Source organism: Temnothorax longispinosus, chromosome 2, assembly GCF_030848805.1.
Source record: "Temnothorax longispinosus isolate EJ_2023e chromosome 2, Tlon_JGU_v1, whole genome shotgun sequence".
Taxonomy (NCBI): Eukaryota; Metazoa; Arthropoda; class Insecta; order Hymenoptera; family Formicidae; genus Temnothorax; species Temnothorax longispinosus.
The window spans coordinates 24,386,495-24,402,483 of NC_092359.1; the positions used below are offsets into that span (position 1 = coordinate 24,386,495).

At 43.4% G+C, this 15,989-nt stretch overlaps 4 protein-coding genes across 11 annotated transcripts; 2 read left to right on the top strand and 2 right to left on the bottom strand.

Moving 5' to 3' along the window:
- Positions 1 to 45: 45 nt before the first annotated feature.
- On the top strand, positions 46 to 4,777 carry LOC139809103 (uncharacterized). 7 transcript variants are annotated; one of them, XM_071771760.1, is made up of 5 exons: positions 46 to 187; positions 516 to 1,412; positions 1,506 to 1,904; positions 2,211 to 2,354; positions 2,424 to 2,886. In XM_071771760.1, the coding sequence occupies exons 3-5, from the start codon at positions 1,506 to 1,508 to the stop codon at positions 2,478 to 2,480; spliced, it is 600 nt and encodes a 199-aa protein (XP_071627861.1). In that variant the 5' UTR covers positions 46 to 187; positions 516 to 1,412; the 3' UTR covers positions 2,481 to 2,886. The 7 variants fall into 7 exon arrangements, with proteins under 7 accessions (XP_071627861.1, XP_071627862.1, XP_071627863.1 ...); XM_071771761.1 differs by having other exon boundaries at positions 516 to 1,325; XM_071771762.1 differs by having other exon boundaries at positions 516 to 1,317.
- On the bottom strand, positions 3,148 to 6,987 carry D1 (D1 chromosomal protein). Of its 2 annotated transcripts, none has more exons than XM_071771767.1 (3): positions 6,778 to 6,987; positions 4,204 to 4,443; positions 3,148 to 4,038 (listed from the first exon to the last, which is right to left on the bottom strand). In XM_071771767.1, exons 2-3 carry the CDS (start codon positions 4,423 to 4,425, stop codon positions 3,907 to 3,909), a joined length of 354 nt encoding a protein of 117 aa, XP_071627868.1. In that variant the 5' UTR covers positions 4,426 to 4,443; positions 6,778 to 6,987; the 3' UTR covers positions 3,148 to 3,906. The 2 variants fall into 2 exon arrangements, with proteins under 2 accessions (XP_071627868.1, XP_071627867.1); XM_071771766.1 differs by lacking the exon at positions 6,778 to 6,987 and adding an exon at positions 5,956 to 6,427.
- Positions 6,988 to 8,840: 1,853 nt separating this feature from the next.
- Positions 8,841 to 11,187, top strand: LOC139809093 (charged multivesicular body protein 7). The gene is made up of 5 exons (XM_071771737.1): positions 8,841 to 9,038; positions 9,140 to 9,592; positions 9,776 to 10,553; positions 10,638 to 10,830; positions 10,890 to 11,187. The coding sequence occupies exons 2-5, from the start codon at positions 9,291 to 9,293 to the stop codon at positions 10,976 to 10,978; spliced, it is 1,362 nt and encodes a 453-aa protein (XP_071627838.1). The 5' UTR covers positions 8,841 to 9,038; positions 9,140 to 9,290; the 3' UTR covers positions 10,979 to 11,187.
- A 115-nt stretch (positions 11,188 to 11,302) lies between these two features.
- On the bottom strand, positions 11,303 to 15,736 carry LOC139809085 (coagulation factor IX-like). The gene is made up of 8 exons (XM_071771721.1): positions 15,579 to 15,736; positions 14,745 to 14,784; positions 14,289 to 14,672; positions 13,756 to 14,192; positions 13,378 to 13,605; positions 12,405 to 12,700; positions 11,994 to 12,324; positions 11,303 to 11,759 (listed from the first exon to the last, which is right to left on the bottom strand). The coding sequence occupies exons 1-8, from the start codon at positions 15,622 to 15,624 to the stop codon at positions 11,503 to 11,505; spliced, it is 2,019 nt and encodes a 672-aa protein (XP_071627822.1). The 5' UTR covers positions 15,625 to 15,736; the 3' UTR covers positions 11,303 to 11,502.
- Between the last annotated feature and the right edge of the window lie 253 nt (positions 15,737 to 15,989).

Below are 15,989 nucleotides of genomic sequence, written 5' to 3' on the forward strand. Positions count from 1 at the left end.
TGCTTTTCGGAGTCGAGACCTAACCTTTCGGACGCGTCGCGGCAAGTTTGGGGTTAACCTCCAAAAGCAGTGGTTCGCAAACTCCTCCGGATCACCGTCTGCTACACAGCTATACTTTTATTCTATATTGTGATTATAGATTTGTTCGTGTTGCTTGAGAACTCGAAAAATTTTATCTTAAAGCGAGGTAAATGTACATACTCGGGTGTTGGAGAAAATAAGCGATTCTAAATGCAAAAAGTGCAAGCAACGCAATCCTTATATTAATTAACCTACTCTGATCAAAATTTTTAATTTACACGTTGCGATCTTTGATCATCAGCATATAATTAGGTTTCTTTTTTTTATTGCGGTACTGAACTTCGTTAGAACTTCCCTTCTTCGCTTTCGCCAAATTTCAAATATATACTCATTTTACTTTAAATATAGCTAAAAGTTTAGTTATAAAAAATAAATCTATTGTGAGTCGGAACCGCCACTCGCCATCCGCGTAATCAGAGATACGGGGCTTTCAGGATTTCGAGTTTCCGCTTTCCATTCCACTTTCCGCGGAGACGAGACGGAGGAGAGGCCCCCTCGTGCTCCGCGCTTGCGTCCGCGGCTGTCGTCTGCTGCTGTCGTTTTCGCATCATGCGCAAATCGTCGAGGTCGAGGACGAGGACACTCGTAGCGATCAGCGATCATCAGTGCGAAATACCGTCGTCGAGATGTCGAGTTAAGACGCGTCTCGCCGAGGGGAAGGATTGAGGAAGACGGAGAAAAGGAGCCGTGGGGGAAACGCCACGGTGGAAATACTATAACGTCAGCGATGCGCAGTGATGCAGCGACAGCCGAATAAATCGCGGTGGTAGACCAACTCTCGGGAAGAGGATCGCTGTCCAGCGGATAATGCGACGCGATGGAGTCTGTCTGAATCTGGAGCCTCTCCGTGGATCCACGGCAATATTAGAGTGTGCTCTTACAACGTCGTTCAACGACAGAGCCGGGATTATCTGTCTGTCGCCACGGTGAATAAATTGATAAGACCGAGGTGACGATGACGTCGGTGCTCACCTCATCGACACGTGCGTAAACCGATATCCAAGGATGACAGGGTATCCAACGACGAGCACATGATACCGCCTATCACGGTTATCGCGGCGCGGCGAAGAACGCGCATGTTTGTTGACGGAGCGCGAGGAAAGAGAGAAAAAATAAACAGACCGGAAAAGTGACTCGACCCGCGACAACCACGTCTCCCACGAGAACCAGAGATTACCTGGGTCTATCTGGATGGTCTGTCTGCGCTTCGAGGATATTCAACCCCAAGCCTGAGAAGTAATAGCGTAAGGAGAGAGAGAGAGAGCGGACACGTCTCGTTTCATGCATGCCTATTTATTGAGAAGAAACACTTATTAATTTTATTGAAGCTTGTAAGATATTAATTATGTGCCACACCTGCGAGGAGCTTTCTCGCGCGACTAACTGATGGCTTAGCAATAATTAACCGAGCTTTCTCTAATAAGATGCACGAGAATAATGATACGAATGATACGAGAGAGTACAACAACGCGACGGACGTCACCGAGTCTATTTTGTACACTATACTGGTGAACGATCTCGCAACGGTCTCCCCAAGCATGCCGAGTACGGTCTACAACGACAGCGTGCCCACGACGGCGTACGTAGAGCTGCCACAGGACAGCGAGAACAATCAACGATTGTGGAATTTATCCAAAACCGCCATAACTTTGCTGTCCGAACCTACGGCGATATCGCATAACACTTCGAGAAGCACGACAACGTACACGCCGACAACAACAACCGAATCCTTCGACGAGTTCGGTCCACCCGAAGGAGTGGAATATATTTTTGTGCCACTCGGTGTGGTGGTCTCGGTTATTATACTATCAGCTGTGGTATGGGTAGCGATATCACTTTTGTCATTACCTTGTGACGTTTTTCCCCTGTCCTCGTTTTTGTTTTTAAACATGCTGCTACGCGAGCATTAACACTATTAACACAATGCGTGATATACTATTTTTTTACACATGTTTTAAAATTTATAACGCATATCTTATCGTTTTATGAGAATTGCCGATAAATACAAAATACGATAGTACAATCGCGGCAAATGCTTCTTTTTCTTTTTCAGCAAAACTTTACCTGTTTTTCTTGTTAGGTATGAATAAGATTTCCCGAACTTTAACGTCTAAATTTTGTTTTTAAAGGTGCTGATTGTATCGAGAAAGCGCAAGTTGGAGCGTTTAAGACACAGACTCATGCCAATGTACAACTTTGATCCTGGCGAAGAGGAGGAGGACGACTGGGAGACCGAGCTGTTGGACGAGTGCTATAATACACATCAGAGACGAGTGTGTAAGATTGTTTTCGCTTGCGATTCGCGCGAGTATCTTGAAAATAAGAATCAATTGATTTTACAGCAAGGATACCAATCCATGGATACCGAAGAAAATGCAGAGCTATTCGGTGGTCACTAATAGTACATTTTTGCATGGCATTTGTATCATTTTTTCCATCAAGCTATACTTATCATAGGCTAAATATATTTATTTACCGCAATTTCTTGTACGCATCAAGTTCTTAAGTATACTGGAATTTACGACTTCAGCTGAGAACTGTAATTTTTCGTTATACAAATTCTCAAAGAGACCGAAGTTTTATAAAAGAAAGTATATTTATTAGAAATATACTCCACAATTTTGTTCAGCTTTTATAGCCTAATGTCATCTAAATTATGTATGAAATTAAATTTCGAATCTTTTTATTAAAGCTAAATATTATACGTGCAAGTTCTGAAGTATTAACCAATTAAAATGTACATAGACATTGACTTTTACGCAACTAATTTCATAATAGAAAATATAAATATGAAATTTTTCACAACTTTATTATTTGATACATCTTAATCACATTCATCTTTCCCTACTTCATCCTTTTTTTTAAGATTCTGTTTTTTTTCCTCGATCAAAATAACTTTATTTTCCCATATTCTTTTTCCTCGAATAAATTTGAGAAATAATTTTCCTATAACGAAACGAATAAGTTACGCTATCGCTCGTACGAAATGTTGTCACAGCTTTGCGATAAAATGTTGAAGAATTTTTGCTCAGAATTTTAAGTTTCGGGAAAAATACGGACGCAAAATTAATAAGAGTACTTTGAGTTTATTTACTTTAATACAAATTTGACATTCACACATATGCTTGCCTCAAAAACGACAGTAATATACATTCATTAAGAAAATGCACTTATTAGTGTTAATTAGAAAAAGAATAGTCCCTGCATATGTTACATACAAGAAGTATTTTTTTTTTCGTTTACCTTTCTCTATCTCTTACAATATTAGATCGGTATGGAGTTCTTTTTTTTTTTGCTTCATGAATCGCGTAATATGTAGATGAAGGAGAAAAGGAGGTAGCAAACATGTGACACAATATTCTATACTGCGTTAAGTTTTTTTTAATTAAAAAAAAGTTTATCAAACCTCATTTCTCGGGCAAGTGAAAAAAAAGTTTTGAGATCTGCATTTTAATCCAGTCTTTTACTGTTAAAGAAGGTTACACGTACGTAGTACTTAAAAGTATGATTTCATTAATAGTAGTGATGTCGAGTAAATATAAAGAACTTAATAAATTTGTAACACAACTTTTGCATCCAACGTTTCTTTTTTAATTTATCAGTGGGTGGCAATGCGCACCGGGAACCGGAGTTCCACAGAAAACTCCGGTGATCGGCGAGAACAATGTCCACCGTTTCATCACTCGCTCAAAAGTTAACCGGGTTAAAATGAAGGAAAAGTAAATCTTGAAATGATTAAATTGAATTCAATTTTCTATTTAAAAATCTTCGAAGGATAAGTCAGCTGTGTTAGTTTCGTCCTCCTCTATTGCATCTCGGGATGCTTCAATTCTCCTCCTCTTCCTCCTCCTCTTCTTGCTCGTCTTCATCCTCACCAGTGAGCTCGGGTTTCTCTTCTGTCTTTTTCGGTCTGCCACGGCCACGTGACGAAGTAGTTGTGCCTTTTGGTGGTCCTTGCTGTAAGTTCAACAATATTCCCGTTTTTTTTTTTTTTCCAAAATAGATTATTAACCATTAAGATTAAGTAGAGCAATACAACAGTTTACAGCTCGATTAAGAATTTTCTTCTAAATTCATGAAAATGTATACACAATTTTTACAGACGTTTCGAGCGCCCCGTACCTTCTTCTTGTGGGATCCCTTGGGTCTACCCCTTCCTTTTTTAACAGGTCCAGGTGGTGCGTCATCCTCATTGTCAGACTTGGCGGCGCGTACCGCGTTATTCTTTTCCGCGGCGGGTCTACCCCTCTTTTTGGGCTCCTTAACAGCGTTCTTGTCCGCCTTAGCCGGCCTGCCCCTCTTCTTTTTTTGCTCCTCCACCACGGGCGAATTATCGTCTGACATATTTATTGTCCTGTTTCACTGTAAAAGTCAAATCGATATCGATTATCTCTCTGAATCCGTTTCCTCGTCTCTTTTTCAGATCGTGTCGTCCCCAACAAGATGAGCCACGAACAGCGCTAACTAATACAATACAAAGAGTTCCGAGTCATCTGTGTATACACGCGTGTATATGTTGTGCGGCTAGCGCGAAAATAAATACGTTACCCGATGGTTTTTCCATCGAGTCCTTGAACATGTCCTTAACTCTCGCGGATATTTCTTTAATACGCAAAATCTCATGCCGTAAACAAAATCTTGTGCCGTATGTCGGTAATAAATAAAATAAATAAATAAAAATATAATAAAACAAGTACATTGTATCTATTAATAATATGCGTATATAGAACGCCGAACGTAAAATGCATCTCCTCGCAAGGATGCGTTAACCTTACGGGAGAACCGGTAAAAGCCAGCTCGCCGCATTTATCGCTGTTATTGCACAGTGGACAAATATACAGTGAGATTCTCGAATCGAAGAAAATAAAAGTAAAAATAAAGGAAGCGAGCGTGACTATCGATCTCCCGATATTGTCCCGCGCGCTTGAAGAAGCATCGGGGAGATCGCGGCGAAGAGAGAGAGAGAGAGAGAGAGACGGAGTGCGCAAACGCGCCGCGAAAATCGGTACTATCAATTACGCGCCTTGCAAGTTTACGGGAAGAGATACGCGGCGCGGTGCGGCGCGCGACGTGCACGTTGCGTCGCAGAACGCCTGCTCGGGGCGCGGGCGCGATATGGCGCGCGCGCGCGCGCGATCGAACCAATTTATTCGAGACTCGAATAATTCCCTCCGTCGCTACTCGGGCGGAGGGAACGACGTCGCGTCGTGGAGTCGTGGAGTAACGGCGTCTCGACGCGTCCGACTCTCTCTCTCTCTCTTTCTCGTCGAAGTTACACGCCCGCCATTTTCAAAATTTGCAAACGGATCGCGTGGAATCTCGGCGGGACGCCGCGCGTCGCGGGGAGCGAGATCGCGATCGACTCCCTCGTCCGCGAATTTCTCGCGGGTGGGCCGCGAGTCGGCCGCCACGCGAAGGGGGACCGCCAAAATCGCCGCACGGCCGACGGGACGGCCGTCGCCGTCGCGCGTCGGTTCGAGGGGGCCGGGGGACGCCGCGCCGCGGGAGAAAGAGAGAGGCGCGAATCATGGCGTCCGCGGGTGCCGTGTGTGCCTCCGCGCGGCGTCTACTTCGCGCCGTCGGGCGGCCCGAGGCTCGGAGGTAATCTCTGCAAGTAAGGGCGCGACGGCGACGGGGCGCGCGCCGAAAAATGGCTCGCGGGCCCGCCGAATTATTCGGCGCGCTTACGCGGCACGGCCGCGCGCGCTTACCGCCCAAATAAATATTACGATCCGCTACGCGGCGGCGACGGCGGCCCCCGGAGTCGCCGAGTTAACGAACGTTGGAGCGCCGCGTACGTATACGCGACACCGGACACGGCCGTGGAACGCGCGCGCACGCCCGTCGCCCGCACTCTCTCTCTCACACACTCACCTCACTTGTCGCGGTTGGGACAGAAATTTTATCGCGCACGTCGAAATTTTATCGGGCCCGCACGCACACTCTCGTCTCTCGCCGCGGAGAACAAAGGGTGATACCGCGCTCTCCTTTACGTCGCCGGTTGGCAGCGCGCGTCGTGGCGTGGCGGCGGTCGGTGGTGTCTCGCGGTGCGCCGTGCGGTCACGTCACGTCACGTCGCGTCGCCTCGCGTCACCTCGCGTCGTAATCGTATCGTATCGTATCGTATCGTATTGTATCGCGAGACGCCGTCCTCACGCGGGCCTGACCGACGCGCAAACCACCGGACCGGAGGGATAAACGCACTCTGTCGCCGGACGCGCGCGCGCTCGCTCGCTCGCTCGTAAGCTCGATCACTCGCGTCTCGCGTTTGCCCGCGTCGTGTGCGCAGTGTGCACTCGGCACGCTTCCCGACTCTCGTCCGCTTCGCCGCCGTATCGCGTATATTAGCAGGCGCCGCTATGCCCGCGCACTCCAACACACAGGCACAGGCACGAGCGCGCGCGCGCGCCCGTTCGCACACACACACGTTCACACGCACGCAACCGCCCCGCCGCGCCGAGCCCAGCGCAGCCTCCACTCTTCTCGCGCGCGCGGTGGCGGTTCGCCCTCGGTGGCGGCGAGCCGAGCCGAGCGGAGCGGAGCCGGCCGGCGCAGCGGCGACGCTCCGGCTCCCGATCCGTCAGGAGCAAACGGGGGAGCGATCGGAGTCGGAGCACGGCGACTCGCGACTCGCGGGCGTATACACAGGCACGCAGGCAGCAAACAAACGTGACGCGTATGTGCGAGGTAACTTACCGGGAGGATACCAAGCCGTAACTGACCGACGACGATACACGATACACTGCGACGCGATTCGTCGAGCCGCGGTTCGCGAGCCGACCCGAAAGCCTCGCTCTATCTCACTCTCGCTCTCTCTTTCTCTCTCTCCCCACTGGTTCCCGGCCCGAGCGCGTCGACGAATTCCCGCCAAAAGATCCCGCGCAACGCGGCAGCGGCGGCATCGGAAAAGAATCGTTCGTTTCGTTCGTTCGTTCGCCGTTCACGACTCGGCGGCGGCGGCGGCGCGGGCGCCCCGAGTTCTCGCCTCCCTTCCTTTTTTCTCTTTCCTTTCCCTCCCTCGTGTCGGGAATGTCGGGATTCGGGATTCGAGAATGTGGCGCGCGCGCTGGCTGGACTGGCTGCGATCTGCGATCGCGCGATTTAGCGTTTGGCGCGCGAACACTTACAATGGCGGTTCAGGCGATCTCGCGACGAAGACGTCGTTGGACACGCGCGCGTATCCGCCGGGAATCTCGCCTCCCCCCCGGGCGGATATTACGTGGGAAAATTTCGTTGATGAGACGAGGAAAATCCGGAGAGAAGCGCGGGACGGGCATTAATATTAATAACGACCTGCGTCGCGTGGATCGATACACGTATATACCTGTGTGTGTGCGTGTGTCTGTGTTGGATTATGCAAAGGAAAAAAATCGCACATGCACGACGAACCGACGAACGTCGAATAGTTACGAGCCGGTTGTAAGCGCTGGAGCCGGAGGACGTTGACCTCTGGTCTCTCTCTCGATTCGGGTTTGTTTTCGCGGCGGTTAACGTTGAGTTTATGGTCGAAATAATTTTCCAGCTCTCCCGAATCAATAGACGGATTTTATTACATCGTTGCGCGAGTTGCCGCCTTCGCGGCCGAGTCCTTCGACCGTTCGACGGACGGGGGGTGAAAATTGGCGCGTGAAAATTCCGTTACTCTTCTGTTGCCATGCTTGAATGTGTTTTTCGGCGTTCGACCGAGAGCCGGCGAACAATTCATTTTTTGTCTTATTCATTTTTGGGAGAAACGCGGTTCGACGAGCGGTCATCGACTCGTCCGGTGTCCTCGATGAGCGAAACCAAGCGCGTCGAATATTCCGTTGATATTTTAATTCATGCTTTGTGAAAACAAAGGCGCGGAAGCCTTATAGGCGTCAGGCGCGTCCCCCGGATTTCGTTCCTCCTGCAAAGTCACGAGCACCCTCGCGCATTCGTATTTTCTTTATAAGAGAAACATATGAAGGTTAACGCCACTGTAGAAATATTCTAGCGTTCAATATCCATGGATGACAATACAGGATCCACGGGCAACCGGTTTAGCGTCACGTATCGAAGATAAAAGCCGAATCGACGCACGCGATACGTGAGCGAGGGCCTGAATGGCTATGGCGTCTTAATTGACCGGAGACCGGAGCAACGGCCAAGGCGGCTGGCGGAATTCTGAAAGCGAGGCTTAGCGAGGAGGAAAGTTGAATAAAAACGCAGACGTTTCTCTGGTCATTTGCGAGAAATTTATGTATTTCGTTTGACACGACGCAGGTATGATGGTTTCACCTGCACGCGTCTCGTACTCCGTTCGCTACCTTCGGTGTGCCTGACGTGCCTGGTTTTTACGGCACCTCAGCGACGGTTTTCCTTTCGAGCGCAGAGAAGCGCGCGCGGAAAACGCACGCACGTCGTTACGGTTACGGATCGCGCACTATCGATCCGGCGCACCTCGATACGTGACGCAAAGACGAGCGAGGAGACGAAGGCTGCAATTAAAAATAGGCCTCGCTTCCTGTCAAGGTTAGCCGTTAGCCGGCGTTCCTCGCTCCTCGCTTATCCCTTTTCGAGGCGGATCGATCGCGATGGCGCCATTTGGCTCCAAGCTCCAACGTCCACGCGTGATTCGCGTGAAGCCTCCGCTATGCCATCTCGTGAGGCAAATGCGGGACGCATTCCGCTTTTATCCGTAACCGATAAGAAAATGACTCGTCGACGGCGCTGCTCCGCGTTCTGCGCTTCACCCATCACCGTCGGCCGGTAATGCCGGTATTTCCCTTTCACGGTGTTCATTGTTTTGATTCCAATTGGTTCCGATCACTCACGAGTATCTCCGATCTCGAAGCAGCTGACAACAAATAAATGAATATTGAGAACGATCTGAATAAGAAAATAGTGGTTTAATTTGTAAGACGCGTAGACGATCTTTGGACTGAATTTAAGTATCTAGCGAATGTTCACGTGACATCAAGATTGCAAAACAACACGTACGTTATTTATTATTGCACGTTACGTTTTGAGGAGTCATTCTACGTTTCTTTTTATTTAACTGCAATCGTGTAAATAATATATACTTTTCTATTTATAGCACTTTTCTCAGTTAGTTGGAACGAGGTCAACGAAGATGGGAGAAAAGTCGACGGGAAATGTGCGTGCGCGAAAATAGAACGCATCCGCTGTGATCAGACAATATTTTTATAACCTAAGTTACGTTGCGGGATTTTAACTCAATTGACATTATGAGCGACGTCGACGGTAAAACGGTCGGTGGGAGCGTCGGCACGTCGCCGCTACCAGCAGAAAAATTGCCAGAATGTTGGAATCAAGAGGAAAGAATGAGCGCGTTGTTTTCGCCGTTTCGCAGTAAATCCGCCAACCCGCAGGATTGGATCTCTAAATACAAGTTCTGGAACGATCTGATATACGAGCGGTTGAAACACACCATGCAATGCAGTTTTACTATAGTCGACTTGAACGAAGCCTTCAAGAGAAGGGGCTGCGCGCCGCTCTGTCTGGCTACCGTGATTGAGGAGCTTCTAAGGTATTGTTGCGCAACTATTAAATATATTAGATATATTAAACGTTTTGCTGTCAGATATTAGACAATCAATTATGATGAAGGCACGTATTTGTGATAAAAATGAAGCACATAGTTTACAATTTAATATTTTAATGTTGTATATTTTGCTGTGTATTGTTATATATATTTTGTGAAATTTTCTAGAAATAACGAGATAATTCAAGAGACTGACTTTTTTAAAGAACCGTGCGAAACATGGACAGCATGGTCAATCGACATATTTGTGAAAAAACCAATTACCTGGTCGTTTTCCAAAGTGAAGACGTACGTTGTAGGCCAGAAGACGAATAACACAGAAGTCAGATACGTACATCTGCGAATTGTGCAAGAATTAGGTGATGTTATCCTCTCCATTGCCGAAGTTAGAAAGGATAACGTTTTGTTCCCGATATTGGAGATAGTAGAATATTGCAAGAGCAAAACGAAGAAGCAGATTTCGGAGAGTGCAGTGAGATTAACCCTGGAGTGGTTAAGACATAGGAAAAAGGTGGCTTTTAAGAAGAGCTCCAATCCAAATGGTGACGTACTGGTTAAAATTGCCGTGAAAGCGGCAAATGAAATTACAGAGGTGGAAGAAGGCATGTATAAACTGATAAAACAGGAAAATGAGCTAATCAAGGAAATAGAGCTTATGGAGCAAGAGAAGCTTAATATTATTAATGAAGCTAAAATGTACTTGGGGAAAGAGTTGCGTCAGCTGGCAAAAACGCGATTAAGGAGAAAAATGGAATTGGAAAAGACCATAGAAAAGCGCGCGCAAGCCCTTGCGAATCTGCGCGTTCTCATCACCAATATTGAAGACGCGCATTCCAACTCTGCTGTATTATCTGCTTATAAAACTGGGTCCGATGTATTGAAGAAAATGGGACAAGATGGTTTAACGGAATATGGCGTTCGAGACATTATGGACGACATTAATGAGGTAAGTGGTTGTACATGGTATATGTATTACTTGCAATTACTTGTGATATAACACAAGTAGTAATACCTGTTATTCGATGACCAGGTTTTAGAGGAGAACAAAGAGATAGATACAGTTTTATCTGAAACCCTAAACAACGCAGACTCTGAGACCGAATTGGAAAGGGAATTAGCGGAATTGTTGGACGAGGATGATGTAGAAGTTTCCACCGCAGTTCCTGATGCAAATCCAGAGATTGAAAAATTGAAGCAACGTTTGCAAGACTTACGTATGGAAGGTAAATATTGTAGAGTTTATTAGTACATTTCATACAAAATAATGAAATATATGATACAGGTTTGGTTTCACCCGGCAAAGATGTAGCTGCACTACCATCTGTACCATCCAATAAAGAAAAGGCACTAAAGGAATCAGAATGCTTGTAAGTTGCAATAGTCAATTTATATGATTATACAACAATTTCACAGAATCATTCGTCTCCCATTTTTAAAAAATGTTTTATTGTAGATATTGTGTCATATAGTGAAAAATATATTTAAATGTACATTATGTATAAACGTAATGTGTAAAAAAATTTTTTTTTTATTAATTCTGTTTTGTACAACTTGGCATATATAAAATTAATTAAAATATGTATGAGATTTAAATGTCTATTATCTGTTCATCCATTTTTTCCGTCATCTACCTACATTTATGTATTAAAGTAATAAGAATTTCTAAAACCCATAAAATAACAAGCACAGCTAGAATTGTGAAATTAATTTCATTTATCACATACGTACAAGAAATTATCTCTCAAGTCTTTAATTGTTCAACAGAGTTGCAACTTCACATAATTACGCATTCAATAAAAAAATAGAGATAATTATCAAGTATAATGTAGGCGCACACAAGGTAAATGCTTTTTTTCGGTGATTGCACATAATAATCGGTACTTCTATCAATAAATTTAGGAACATCTTATTTGAGATTGTTCTGTGCATAATATATGCGTCTGATTTTGTTCTATTTTGATAATTACATCTTGTATCCATGAAATATGCCTGGAGAGTTCTGTATATAAGGAATACAAGTTGTAGTTACAATGAAAACTTCCACCCTCTTTTATCGTGCCGAGAGAAACGCTAACGATACCTCGGAGATACCACAAATCATTGGTTTTAAAGACTAATCCGCCGCCACTGTCACCATCACAAACGGAAGAACCTGAAACACACAATGCTTATGTAAGTTATCTTTCTATTTTTCGCATCTTTGCATATATAGAACAATCGTTCTTAAATTTGTTTTTTTTTTGTCTTTCCTTATTATCTTTTCTTATGTAACATTTACTTAAATTGAAGTAGTCATATATCTTTTGCAAATATATTTCTGATAAATTTAGTAAAATAATATAGCGTCATGCTGATTTATGACACACATAAACGATCTTTTACTAACCATTTGTGTAGCCTGCGCAAAACTTATCGTTGGTGATATATTGTTCCGTATTAACACTTTGGCTCGCGGACCTGCATTGGCTGACTGAGATTACAGGCACTGTCAGAGCCTGTAAAACTGCGCTGGATTCACCAGTTGCGGTTCTACCAAATCCCGCTACCTTTCCATAAGTACCCGGTTCCAATACACTCCCAAAGCTTAAAGTATCTATGCACGCAGGAACTAAATAGGATGACAATACAAATGGTGTGACGAGTTCTAATACCGCGATATCCCACAGGTAATTTCCTATGTATCCTAGATAATCTCGTGCGATGTAAATACGTTTCACCTGGAAGAAGGTATGTGTAACATTTCGATCGACAATATTTTATACAGATTACTTTACATCGCATTAGAACATTTGCAAACCTGATTTCTTTTAATGAGATTTGGATCGTGAAAGGGATTATTATAATCGCGAAAAAGGTTTCCCGCTAATATATAAATTTTGTTGGCATCAATCGGTTGCCTATTGTTCTCGTCGTATACACAATGAGCTGCCGTTATCAAGAGATTTTCTTGAATGATAGACGCTCCACAGAAGTATTTCTTTGGCTCGCCTGGTTCATCGCGATACATCGAGGCGTGCCACGGAAATTCCGTGATATTCGGCCTAAAACCGCCTACAACGGTCGGTTGATAATTGAGAGGTAGAGTGCCGCATACTACAACAAATATTTCGGTTGGAGAATTTCGTCTTAGCGTGATAATACAAGAGAATGTATTGAGCACTCGTGATTATAGAAAAAAAAAGAGGAAGAGATAATTCACAGTAACCGTAACCATTGCGCGTCATTGTGTGATAATTTTATGACTAATTGGATGGAAAGGAAATTGAGATATATCGAGGTCACGTAATAGTTTATTAAATATATTCGATGTGTGTATATGTATGTGCACTTAACTTAATAAATTATAAATTTATACACAGCGTAATTAAAAACTATATTTTAATACTTTCATCAAAGCTTTGGTTCATTAGGAAACAATTGCAAATCATAACTTAAATAGAAATTGTAATACAGAATGACACAGGTATGTGAATTATCTCAATGGGGATATTGACATGCCAACTGTAAAAATATTGTTCGAAATTCTACTACTTATAATTGTACTATTATTTTTTTATAATCTTAAGACCATGCCCAAGGCACATCTGCTGCTGTATCATTATTTGGCTTTGGTACTCTAACATTTATGTTCGGATAATTTGGATTATTGGCATTTGTATGTATAATGATTCTATCATCCAACACTTCGATAAACGTAGAATTGTTTCTGTCAAAAGTGGTTTGGAACGCAAGTTGATTATCATTAATGTAAATATTTATCGTGACCGGACCTGGAACACATCGCATAGGCTCTGGTTCCCATTCACCATTCGCTTTACATCTCACGTTCGTTCCTTGTCCGGACAGTAGGTGTTGATTAGTTTCAGGTCGATAACTGTTTGCACATGACAATGTTGCTCTTGTTCTTGGTGGAACTGGAGATTTGCATGATATCCATTCATCGTCGTACCGACATTCAGATTTGATTGATGGTGCGGCTAAAGCTTTGCAGAGTATTGCTATCAAACAAACATTGTCAACAATTAACATGTATAATTCTGATCGTTTTGAAGATGATGAATTTCTTTGACTGAAATATTCAATATTTAAGAATCCATATTTATTTATCTTAAAAAATAGTTAAAAATATATAATTACTAGTTTAATACCTTTGCAAACTGGTATATTAAGCCATTTTCCCCCGATACTGCAGCTAACGTCGGGCGAACCTCTTATTTTATATCCCGAATCACAAGAGTAGACGAGATAAGATCCTAATCCCAGTTCAGTTCCTTCTGGAACGTTACAGTCCTGTCCATCTGGGCACTGCGATCGATGTAACTTCCAGCGACCGTTTTGCGGTTGCGGAGGTGCTTTGCAAGTGTTTGTGCCAGAAGGTGTTCCAGAAGGACGTGTTGGTGCAGGAGTCGGTGGCGATCGTGTAGTTCCCGTTGTTGGTCGCACCGACGGTAAAACTACCGGCCATCCAGTCCTACATAATCTCTGGTCCTCGTCTGAGCCATCGGCGCAGTCGTCTCTTCTGTTACATCGTAGATCACCATTGATACAAGCTCCATAAGCACAACGAAAAGCTGTCGAAGGACAACTGCAAATAAATTGGCAGACGTTTGTTTCTCATACTAGTTGGTCAATGTACATACAACTAGGAATCGTACTTCAAACATGTATAAAAGATTCTCACTTTAACGATTGGCACATTTTAGATGTTTCGTCAGAACCATCCGCACAATTTCGAGTTCCGTCACACACATCGTCGCTAGAAATGCACTGGCCGTTGTCACACTGAAACTCATTCGGTATACATCTTTTCGTTGTATTTCTTAAGCACTGGGGCTGCGTTTCGTCACTGTTGTCGGCGCAGTTGGAAACGCCGTTACACATCAAGTCTCTGTCTATACAGGCTCCATAATTACAACGAAAGGCGTTGTTAGGACAGAAAAATTGTGGCCCTTTACATGCGGCCTCTGTCTCGTCGGATAAATCCCTGCAGTTCGTTTTGCCATCGCATAATAACGCGCTGGCTATACATTCTCCATTGCCACATTGAAATGTCTGTGTCTGTGGTCTGTCCAAATGATTAAATTAGTTGATACTTACTTATTTGAACATTAGATTACTTCGACGCGCAAATACTTACCCGCAATCATCTGTTTGTGTATAGACAGAACCAATGCACACTGTAAAATTGAAGAAATAGAGATAGAAAAATCGCCAGATAGAAAAATCTATTCCGTTATTTTATGTGTTGAGTAATTGTGTAAGTTGAAATTATTTGTCAAATAATTATAATTATAATTGAGATTTTTCCAATAATATACGTAGAAGAATCCTGTTTCATGATCATATCTTTTGCGATAGGGAAATCAATTATAGATTGATTGATCACATCGACTGGTAATATAAGAAAACTAATAATAAATGTGGTAGAGACATGCTTTTATGTGTATTCGTATCTTCTTCGCTTATTATCTATCCAGCCTGAGTAAACATGTAAGCGAGATAGATTCTTCTGCACTGAGGTTCAAGGTCTTTAAACCAGTTTCTGAAACTGGTTGAGATTACTTCGGAAATCTCTTGGAACATTCGGATGTACAATTAATATATAATACAAAATTTTTCCTAACAGATGCGTGATAAATAAAAACAAGTTTTACAAAAAAAATTCTTTTTTTTTGAAATTTTCTCATGAATGTAAGGTAATATTAACGGTACCAGTGAAAACAGTTGCATTTTTAAATCTAAATATATCTCTATGAGCACTTATCAAAAAATACTATTTTATCAAGAATATACTATTTCTATTTAATATTCGGTTGCGCCACATCTAATTGATAAATAAAAGATCTTCGGGAAGGAAAGTTATGGTACAAAATTTTTCTATAAAGTTACAATCACAACATTTTTTATCAACATCTCGTGATATGATTCTTATTTATCACAAAATTTGCGTCATAATATGTTTTTTGCTTACCGTAAACAATTATTAGTAATGTTGGGATCCGTTGAACAATCCGCATGGTAAAGCACACCGTATACGAAATGTCAGGAATTGCAATCCGCAATCCTCCTTATATCTCGGCGCTCGACCAGTCACTGCGATCCTCCACTGGAAATACTGGATACCACGAGACTGGAATTACCCAACGCTGGCGAAGCACGCGCGTCATCTTCGTATGCGCTTTTTAGTAAAAAGTATGGGGGAAGTACAACATATTCGATTTATACGCAGCAAAAATATTTGAACCATAAACAAATCGAGAAAGAATGACCGTATACATGCGCACATATTTTCAATTCGGTTCAAAGCACTTTATGAGATAAAGATAATAGACATTTTACGTCAGAATATCTGATTAAAAAACACTGACATCATCGCTGTTTT

What these genes read in the sequence shown, in the direction of transcription:
- LOC139809103 (XM_071771759.1), top strand. Translation starts at nt 1,506, where the DNA reads ATGCACGAGAATAATGATACGAATGATACGAGAGAGTACAACAACGCG. An exon ending in TACTATCAGCTGTGGTATGG is followed by an intron (nt 1,905 to 2,210) that starts GTAGCGATATCA and finishes TTGTTTTTAAAG; the next exon opens with GTGCTGATTGTATCGAGAAA. An exon ending in ATAATACACATCAGAGACGA is followed by an intron (nt 2,355 to 2,423) that starts GTGTGTAAGATT and finishes TTGATTTTACAG; the next exon opens with CAAGGATACCAATCCATGGA.
- D1 (XM_071771767.1), bottom strand. Translation starts at nt 4,425, where the DNA reads ATGTCAGACGATAATTCGCCCGTGGTGGAGGAGCAAAAAAAGAAGAGG. An exon ending in AGGGATCCCACAAGAAGAAG is followed by an intron (nt 4,039 to 4,203) that starts GTACGGGGCGCT and finishes TTGAACTTACAG; the next exon opens with CAAGGACCACCAAAAGGCAC.
- LOC139809093 (XM_071771737.1), top strand. Translation starts at nt 9,291, where the DNA reads ATGAGCGACGTCGACGGTAAAACGGTCGGTGGGAGCGTCGGCACGTCG. An exon ending in TTATGGACGACATTAATGAG is followed by an intron (nt 10,554 to 10,637) that starts GTAAGTGGTTGT and finishes TTCGATGACCAG; the next exon opens with GTTTTAGAGGAGAACAAAGA. An exon ending in GCAAGACTTACGTATGGAAG is followed by an intron (nt 10,831 to 10,889) that starts GTAAATATTGTA and finishes TATATGATACAG; the next exon opens with GTTTGGTTTCACCCGGCAAA.
- LOC139809085 (XM_071771721.1), bottom strand. Translation starts at nt 15,624, where the DNA reads ATGCGGATTGTTCAACGGATCCCAACATTACTAATAATTGTTTACG. An exon ending in TAATATACCAGTTTGCAAAG is followed by an intron (nt 13,606 to 13,755) that starts GTATTAAACTAG and finishes TTTGTTTGATAG; the next exon opens with CAATACTCTGCAAAGCTTTA. An exon ending in GCCTATGCGATGTGTTCCAG is followed by an intron (nt 12,701 to 13,377) that starts GTCCGGTCACGA and finishes TATTTGTTGTAG; the next exon opens with TATGCGGCACTCTACCTCTC.